General features: G+C 48.0%; 1 protein-coding gene across 1 annotated transcript in view; it reads right to left on the reverse strand.

Annotated features, from left to right (window-relative positions):
- Nucleotides 1-10,000, reverse strand: part of c19h8orf34 (chromosome 19 C8orf34 homolog) — an 85,907-nt gene that overhangs the window by 14,729 nt on the left and 61,178 nt on the right. The window contains exon 11 of the mRNA XM_062521351.1: nt 721-847. Within this exon, the coding sequence (XP_062377335.1) occupies nt 721-847 (127 nt within the window). The remainder of the gene's footprint in view (nt 1-720; nt 848-10,000) is intronic.

Below are 10,000 nucleotides of genomic sequence, written 5' to 3' on the forward strand. Positions count from 1 at the left end.
AAAAAAAAAAAAAAGAATTCCATGCCAGGACCCGTACACTTGATCCGCAGACAAAAATGTGTCACATCACAGCCTGGCTCACACGTTTTTAATAGCCCTGCGGTGAATTTATTAAATTAATAAAAGCTGCCCAGGGTAGTAGCACACCCCACTCCCACACTTCGCCCAAGCCCCCACCCCCAGCCTTAATGGGCTGGATACGTTTTTAATTAGCCAATCAAACCGCTCTTGTTCAAATGCACGCTTTGGTGAAGGGGCACAGACAGAGTAAGGGGTGTATGTGTGTGTGTGTCTGTGCAGAGGGGGGGGCTTTCTTTTAGATGTTTTGTGTGTGATAGAACTCGCAGGAGACGTAGGGGCTGAGTGTTTGATGTATGTGTGTCTGTGTGTGTGTGTGTGTGTGTTAGTCTATGTCTGTGTGTGAAATCCAAGCCCTTGGTGCAGTGTGTGCGTGTGCCTGGTCTCTGGTGTGTGTGTGTGTGTGTGTGTGTGTGTGTGTGTGTGTGTGTGTCTGTCTGCTTCACAGTGCACTTGTATATACTGCAGTGTTTGCTAGGGTTCCTGTGCGGTCGGTGTGTCTGTGAGTGTGTGTGAGTGTGTGAATATGTGTGTGTGTGTGTGTGTGTGTGTGTGTGTGTGTGTGTGTGAGAGAGAGAGAGAGAGCGAGCGAGGAGAGAGAAAGTGTGTGTGTGTGTGTGTGTGTGTGTGTGTGGTGCCTACCAGCGAGATGCTTGCCCATATCCTCCAGCTCCTTGGAGAACAGGGACTCCTGCAGCTGCAGACTGCGCTGGCTCAGTGGGCTTCCCCCACGACTGACCTTCACATCGGTCAGCCACACCGGGTGACGCTGCAGAGAGAGACCAGGTCAAACAGAACAGAGAAGGGGAACGAGAGATGGAGAGGGTGGGGGGAGAGGTGGAGAGGGAGAGACAGAGAGGTTGAAAAAGGAGGGAGGTAAAAGAGAGAGAAGATTGAGGAAGAGAAAGAAAGAGCAAATAAAGAGGGAACATAGAGGGGGAGAACAAAATTGAGAGAAAAAAGAGAGACCAACAGAAGGGAAGAAGTGGAGACAGTGATTCCCATGAGAGAGAGAAAAAGAAAGAGAGAAGGAGTGAACATAACAGTGTCTCATTAGAAGAAGAAAGTATTACATTACACGTTTATACACAGAGAGATATTGTGAGTTATTGCAAAAATTCTCAGGCCATATCTGTTCTAATGAGGGGTGATTGTTATTTTTATGGGCCTTAGAAAAACACAAGAGACCGCAGCAACCTCAAGATGAAAGTCACTTATGGCAACCAGGATTTAACTTTGTTCGTGATCGTCGTACTAGACTGTCAGTAGTGGTTTGAGGAGGTTTTAAAATAACAATCAATAAATTTGCGGGGAATCGGAGTTAAAGGCTTGGCACGGTGCCTGCCGGCTGTGTTATTACTGTTGCATTTCATAAACTATAAATCCTCCCGATTTGGATACAGTTTCTTACTTCATACTAACCTCAATAAAGCGAAAAGTATAAACGAAAAATGAGAAACGGAGAAAGTCAACACGAAATAGCCGAAACCTAAAAGTCACTCGCGTTCCTCTGACGGCGACCTTGAACGCTTATTAGACCGCATAAGCACATTTTCTCATGCCAGCTAAAGTGCATGAGCCCTTTTTTGGCAGAAGGTGCACTGACATGCTGGCGCTAGCTAATACACCTACCAATGATACATGAATCCCACTTCACTACTTTATGGCTTTCGAAAATATGTGCGGAGATATGTTTTCAGTGCCATTCTCGTAGTATGAGTATATGGTATATTTGTGATGTGGGTTAAAGAATTGTTGTTAATACTCCTCTACACGAGAAGTGCATTATTATTTATCACTACTTTTCATCGAATGAATTTCATGTTCTCCTTGCAATGCACGTTGCTATTGTCTATCATAGGGCCTTTGTTACAGTGGGTAGCGTGGTTGTCTTGTTAAAGCAGTACTATGCAAGTTTTAGTGTAAAACTGGTGAGCTAGGCCTGCTCTCAAAGGTTGTTGCATAGTGTTGCTTTTATGGTTGACCTGAGCTCCATCTATGACTGCTGTAGGGTACTTTTGTGTTAGTTCCTTTGGACAAAAGCATCTGATACAAACCTGACTTTAACTACTTACTTAAAGGTGCTCTAAGCAATGTCACACATTTTCTAGGCTAAAACATTTTTTTGTCACATATAGCAAACATCTCCTCACTATCCAGTATCCACTACCTGTCCCCTGAACACAGTATAAGAAATGTGGTCTCTGTAGACAGCCCAGGCTCTACAAACAGCAACAAAAACAAACTGGTGCAACCTGTACCACGACACATAACAACAGTGTTCCAGCCAATAACCAACAAGATGCGTGTTTAGGAGAGCTTCAATTGCACAGGAGGGAGTGGGAGGGCGTAGTGAGCTAGCTCTCTGTTTTGTTTCGACGTCAACAGAAGTGGCGTTGCTCAACATCGCTTAGAGTGCCTTTAAGGACACCTCAATAGGGACACTTACATAACGTTAAATGGGACCACAGCACATGTTACAGACACGGCCAACTGAATCACCTTAGCGTCACCTCTCAGCTCCAGATGGGGCCAGATGGCCTGGTAAGCAGACACTCATTGTGCAGGTGTAATATGAAAGGCTGTGTACAGTGTGTCCTGCCCTGCAGTGCTCTCATGAGCCATTGGCCTGACCCATCGCCAGCACGTTATGTCATGTGAAACGTATAGCAGAGATTATCGGTGTCACAAAACCAGAGAGCAGGCCTAATGACCCCAAGCCAGAGCTATAGAAAGAGAGAGTTGCGACACTCTTTGATGTCACCGCCACACAATCAAAAGTTCCAAAAAAACCTGTGCTGAATGGCTGAATTGCAGGAGGGCGGGATGTACTTCTGGATACTGGAGGGTGTTATCAATTAACTCATTGACTACGGACCAAGAGATTGGCTGTTGATAGTTCCAAAACTCCCATAACACGGAAGAAGCCTGGAAAAAGCGCTGCCATTTTTTGCTATGGAGGTCTATGGGAGTGTCGCCACTCTGACCAACGATGCCTAACTACATGCACACACACGCACTGTACATGTGGCCAGGGGGGCTTTTTGTGCGCGTCTGTGTGCGAGCATGGTTGGGGGTGGGCTGGAGAGAAAAACAACAAGCCTCGATACATTCAGGAACACAAAAAAAATGGAGCTCAGACTGCCATGGCCCGAGTCCCAGGCGGCCAAGGAGTGCTGCGTGATTTGGAGGACCCTGCAGTGCACGCAGTGATCGCTTATTACTTAACAAGGCCCCCTTTGTGGTGGTGCGACCACAGCCAATCTGTAATTACCCCTCGACAAGAAAGGAGCCCAGTAGGGGAATCATTACAAGAGATGTTGTTGGTGGCAAGCCCATCCCCATGACCTCATCCGCTATATGTCTCTCTCTCCCCCCCCCACCCCCACCCCCACTCTGTCTCTCCGTCCCCCCGAACTCCCCGACCCCCTTGCGGGTGACGCTGGGCTGGCCAACAGTGGCTCGCTGGCTCCATGACTCCCTCACTCGCTTGCTCGCTCGCTCGGCCTCTACAACACGAGCAGATTTGTTGCCATCCTCAGGCCACAGGTTTACGAGCTGTGATGAGGAACATAACCACAGCAGGGCCCCATCACAGGACTTAGCCACCACAAAAACAAAAGCTTGATGATATGCACACTGACCGTGGCATTAGTTATTTATGGACAGTAAGCAATGGTGCTATCTCTACTGATAAGTTTTCCAGTGGTGACAGAATCCTATTTCTTCAGTTTCCTAGGATGTTTTATACGTCATTAGAGTTCGGGATTTCAGTGTCCGATACACATTTCCACATACAGCTGGAAACATTTTGGAAATAGCACAAGGTTATCGCTGCTTGTGACACTGTGCAGGCTGAAGGGTTGTTTCTTCACAGTTTCCTGTGATTCCTTATTAACACAGAAGTTTGATGGAGCTTAAAAGAAACTGCTCCAAGTAGCTCACACACCAGCACAGACATAGACACACTCCTCACACACTCACACACACTCTCACACACACTCACTCTCTCTCTCTCTCTCTCTCTCACACACACACACACACACACACAAAGGTTCTCTCACAAACACGAGTGGACATGTGGCGCGAAGAGCCTGCTATTGGGGAGGTCAGTGAAATTAGGCAGGGGTGGATGAGAAGGAAAAAGAGCATGTCACTGTTCTCTCTCTCTCATTACCTCCGCCGATGGCCACCTGGAGCACTGAAAAACAAGCGCGCTGTTTTTGGCCTCTCCTGGCTGGGAGCGCCTTTTCTCGGGGTAATTCAAACAGGGCCTGCTGGAAGTGGCTCCAGAATGCGGAGAAAAAGATCATTGGGGTTTTTTTGGATGACAGAGTGAGACTGCTAAATCTCTGGCGCTTACTCAGGCCTAATGATGCACTGGAAAGGAAAAAATTACTTAAGGATGATTTCATGGGTACCAGGGCAGAGATATAGCCCACTGTCTGTGCAAATCAATGTGAAGCCCATATTGAGAGCACTTCTGCAAATCCTAGGCCTTCTTTTTTTTTTAAAGCCAAAAACCTGGTCTAGAAGTTCCCATTGTGTGAGTGTGAGAGAGTTCGGGCTTAAGAAAAACAAGTGTTTTGATTCCGCTTTCATTCTTGCTGAGGGAACATCTGCAGAAAAGCGAGCATTCCAACATCCCTCGCAACAGTATGTGGCATGACAGTGGTTTTGAACGACAATTGTCTTGATCGATTGTTATCCAAGCGTGCAAGTGGAGAAAACCCATATGGTTTGAACCTGTTTGGGGACAAGTGAAAAACATAAAATGGTTCGACTGCCATTGCGGATGGTGTGCAAGTCCAGTGGGGTTTATTTCGCACTAGGGGGGTACGAAAGTGCCTGCAAACAAATGTTTCAGGAGGGCCAGCACAAACCGAGCAATATAACCCTCCTCAAAAAGCTGTGGGCTCGCACCAGGGCTCCGATCCAGCGTCACCATCGCTACAGCGGCAGAGGCTGCACCGAATAAAAAAGCCCTTGCGGTGAAGACGCTTCTGTCCAACTAACAAACATGGATCTCATTTCTGACCCCAAATCAGTTCCATGTTCGGGGGGGGATAAAATGTGGGTCCGGCGCGCCATTGTCCACATCAGACGACCCGTACGGCAGGAGGGGCGTGTGGGCGGCTGGGGAGAGCGGTCGCCATGTGTGTCCGTGTGGTCACTCGTAATTGGCGGGCCCAGCTGGCGGAACTCGCGTCCGGCTCCGAGCTCACGGCAAGCAGCCCCTGCTGTTCGCCGAATCCCCGTCTGAGTTGCCTGAGAGGCAAGTTGGGGTGTTTTTTTTTCTCTTTCCCTTGCTGAATTAGACTCAAACCCTGAGCCCGGCACAGTACCAGCTGGCTTTCACGAAAAAATGGCAGGACAGGCGCTCTCTCTCTCTCTCTCTCTCTCTCTCTCTCTCTCTCTCTCTCTCTCTCTCTCTCTCTCTCGTGCGCGACAGACCAGACCCCAGTCCGCCACCAGGGTTGATCAAACATGCTCCAACAAGACAAGCTGCCTTCAAACGTTCCCTGCGCCCGAAACCAGCAGGGGTCAAGTACTGCGTGCTTAAATCTTATGACAGGAGGGTCGTATAGACGCAGCATGGTGAGGTTCAAGCCTTTGGAGCTGCCATGGAGGGTAAGGGGGAGCTGGGGCTAAGGTGTGTGTGTGTGTTTGTGCTTTTGTGTGTGTGTGTGTGTGTGTGTGTGTGTGTGTGTGTGTGTGTGTGTGTGTGTGTACTCGTGTGTGTATGTGTGTGTGTGTGTGTGTGTGTGTGTGTGGGGCAGTGGGGTTGGCTTGTAAAGGCAGATGTAAAGGTGTCACATCTGCTCTCAGTAGGCCACTTCTCTCTGGGCTGCCCAATGGGCTCCAGCAGGCCTGGCGGGGAGAGCGCGGCGGTGCCCTGCCTGCCTGCAGAGCTGCGGGTCTGGCCCGGCTGTGCTGGTGCTGGGCTGAGCTGAGCCGGGACAGAGGCACCAGGGCCCACCCTCGTGCAAGAGAAGCGAAAACACCAGCAACCACAGCGCCTTAATCCCACAATCCCCGGCAGTAAAAGCCAGTTAAAAGGATCCGAGCTGTTTACTCTCAGGATATGGGCCCACTGGAGAGAGGGAGAGAGTGTGTGTGTGTGTGTGTGTGGAAGGGGGGGACTCAATATGACCCTCCACTACCACCACCACCACCACCACCACCACCACCACCACATTCCCAATCCCTTCATTCAACTTGCCTGCAAACACAATGACTGATTTACTGTTGTTACATTACAGCAGCTATACATCTGTTCCACTGGCCTGTTTTGTTTTCCCACAGTTGTTTTCCTCTCTGATGGATAACTAATCACAGAGTTTACTCGGCACATATTATTTTTGGACATCTGAGGACGTTCATTGCGATGCTTTTGCTCAAACTCTGAAGAGGCACACATGGCGAAGGTGCTTCTAGGCCAGCCATTCCCATTCATCCTTTCTCGTGTTTGTTTTGTTTTTTTGTTGACCGGCGAGGAACAAATTGTATTTGATAAATAACGGCTAAAAACAGCACTCGCTGCGGCCGCACCGGCAGAATTTCCTGCCTCCTGCCTCCCTTCTCTGCCCCAGCCTCGCCATCTCAGGTTCTGCCGGGCGAAGCCGGCCGCAGGAGGAAATGAAGTCTAACACGTCGCTTAATTAAATCCGCTCGCCTTGGCTCGGCTGCCTTCGCTCACCTAACGGACGGCCGCGACCGCCACGTCACTCGGCAACGCCGAGAGCAAACAGGATATTGACAATAACACAATTATAGCCCTCATCCTCTCCCATGAGTACCCGAGAGAGGAAAAGAGAGAGTGGGAAAGAGAGAGAGAGAGAGGGAGAGGGAGAGAGAGAGGGAAGGAGGGGGCCTGTGACATACTGTCTGCACCTGTATTGTACAATGTGGTAAACAACGCCGAGGCGTCCTGGGCGAAGTAAAACTACTAGAGATAAGAGACCAAAACAGTCATTCGTCACGAGGCGGAAAACAATGTGCAAGGATGTTAATGTGTGGGCTGCTTTAGGAGGTATAGCATGGGAGAGATAAAGGGATGAATGGGGCTGCTCAACCCTGAGGAGATGGAGGAGTGGAAAAGGCCAAATGTGTCACCACAACGTAATGTTCTGAGACCGCCGTCTCTCTCTCTCTCTCTCTCTCTCTCTCTCGCTCTCTCTCTCTCTCTCGTTCTCCTGTTGTCAGGATGGCAAATCAATAACACATTCATATTCTTGTTGACATGGTTCGCAGCCCTTATATCTATTTCCAGCTTAAAGGAGAGAGGAGGAATTCTTTCTGAAGTACAAAGAGACGTTGGAGTTTAGAACTTTAGAGTATTTAGAGTGAGAGCACTAAGGGCTGGGGGAAAAAAACGCGCATTCGTGAGCAATCAATTACCAACAAACAGATTTGTTCTTTTAACAAAGAATTAGTTGCTATTTTTAGCCGAGTCGGCTGAACCACAAGAGAACGACTTCCAGCGCTTGTTTTTCGGGGTCCATTGAAGGTGAGTAATTCGCATTTGTTTGTCTGCGAGTTTCACGACAACCCGAACAGACGTCTTCTAAAACTAAATCAAGCATCATTTATGATTCTTCATTTCCACGCTACACACTAAGTTGCTTTTAGGTGCCAGGGCCACTCTAACGAGGCATGCGGTTAGGGGCCTTAGCACGCATGCTGGTTAGGTCATGCCTGCCTCAGTGGCAAGCCACAGTCCAAGGGTGGTGGAGAGGTCAGACCAGACTCCTCTATAGGCCCCTTTTGGAAACACAACACGGAGATGTATACTTCAGTCGACGTCCATACTTTTCTGAGGTACAGTACAACACTAGGAGTCAATGAGTTCATTGTAGAGGCCATGCAGGGGGAAAATGCTTTCAGGGCAAGTGAAGGGGAGAGGGTGCTATGGGGGAAACACTGACAAGGAACGTTCTAGACGTGTTAGAAAATGGAGAGAGAGAGAAACTGTTTAGTCTTGTAACAGACTATGGTGTGACTGTGGGTGTTTGTTAATAATGCCCAGACACGCGTGGTCTTATAACAGGCATATTCCCACTGCCCCATATTCCTGCCTCCAGTACGTAAACAAGCCCTCCAGACTGAACCCTAACATACAGATTGTCTTGCTCGCACGGACCACAGTGCATATTGTATTCTTACAATAAAAAATGAATTATTTTCCTCTGGCTGGCCTTATTGAAGCAACACCCCTGCTAGGGGCTCTGGAGGCTTAATTAAAAAGTATCACTTGACACTTGCGAGGGAAATTGAGCAGAAATTCTTCAGAAATTACACAGCCCATTGCGTCGAAAGTGTATCTGGCTTTATGGGGCAATTATCACCTACAGTGACGGGCAAGGCCAGACGACTATGTGGCTAATGATTACCGTTAACAGTTTCTAACTTTCCAAGCCAGTTTTATTACTGAATGAAGGGGAGTCTATATCCTTCAGGGTCATCAATTATCAAGGACGTTAATATCATGATAAAAACCCATAGCCAAAACATGAGACTATGTGTTGCTTTTATATGGAATCTCTATTAGTTTTTGCTGTTGCAAAATATTTTCCCAATGTAAAAAAATAAAAAAATATCTGTATTTTAGAATTTGGTCCCACTAAAATGATTGTCCGTTACTTTATGATGCAAGACTTCATGGCCACCACTGTCATTACCCATAGCCAACGCCAAAGCAAACGCCCATTGGAAAACAGCGTGAATGAGTTCAGCTATTGTCCCAAGCACTGACTCAGTCCCATAAAGGCATTACGTTTTTGTTTTCCATAACATTCAGGGGGATAGAGCGACAGCCCCCTGAAGGACCAGTTAAACTAATAAGCCATTAGGAAGACAAATTACATCTGCCTTTCAAACGCTGCCCAAAATAAGCAATTAAACAGCAAACAAGCACATTAAGCTTCCCAAACGCAGCAGTAGGTGATCGGAGACCTTCACACTTGCGTGGCCATGTGGAATACATTAGCCCCTGCTCCTAACTTGCCTGGCAGTGTTTAACCTGTAGACGTCTCTTTTCCTTTCTTTACTGTTCCTTTCCTTTCTTTTCTTTTTATTTGCTTCTTGACTTTTCTTGTCCCCTGTTTTCGGTGGGGTGTTTTCTGAGCCTTGGCGAGAAGACCAGAGCATGTCTACAGCCTGTGCCAATGTCAAGAGGAGCTTTGTGTGAGCATGAAATGGGATCTCGGGGGCACGGAGAGACGAGGCCTAGGCAGAGATTTTACTGGATGGCACTGCTTACACTCACACTCACACTCTGCCATAAGCTGGACATAGGTGTGTTAAAAGCTCTGTATGTGTTGTCTGTCTGTGTGCGTGTGTGTGTGTGTCTGTCTGTCTGGCTAGCTGTCTGTCTGTGTCTATGTGTGTGTGTGTGTGTGTGTGTGTGTGTGTGTGTGTGTGTGTGTGTGTGTGTGTGTGTGTGTGTGTTTGTTTGCGCACACGTGACTGTATGTGCATCAATTACAGTGTGTGTATACAGTATCAGATTTGTATCTGAGGGAAGAAGTACATTTGTATATAATAAGTAACATGGTGTGTTTGTGCACACTTCCACACAGTGCCACATACTGTATGTACAGTATGTGTGCATATACATTGATGGTGTGTGTGTGCGTGTGTGTGTGTGTGTGTGTGTGTATACATGGTGCGTCTGAGAGTAAGTTTACCATGTGTGCATTGGTTAATGCACATGTGTGCATGTACATGTGTGTGTGTGTGTGTGTGTGTGTGTGTGTGTGTGTGTGTGTGCATGTTTCGGTGTAGCCGTGGCCGTCGCACTGCAGCAGACGGGTTGAGGCCGCCGCTTGCTGCCAGCAAGTCTGGAGCCACACGCCATCTGGTGCACATGCCGACGTCTCTCTCTCTCTCTCTCTCTCTCTCTCTCTCTCTCTCTCTCTCT

Source organism: Sardina pilchardus, chromosome 19, assembly GCF_963854185.1.
Source record: "Sardina pilchardus chromosome 19, fSarPil1.1, whole genome shotgun sequence".
In the NCBI taxonomy this organism is placed as follows: domain Eukaryota; kingdom Metazoa; phylum Chordata; class Actinopteri; order Clupeiformes; family Clupeidae; genus Sardina; species Sardina pilchardus.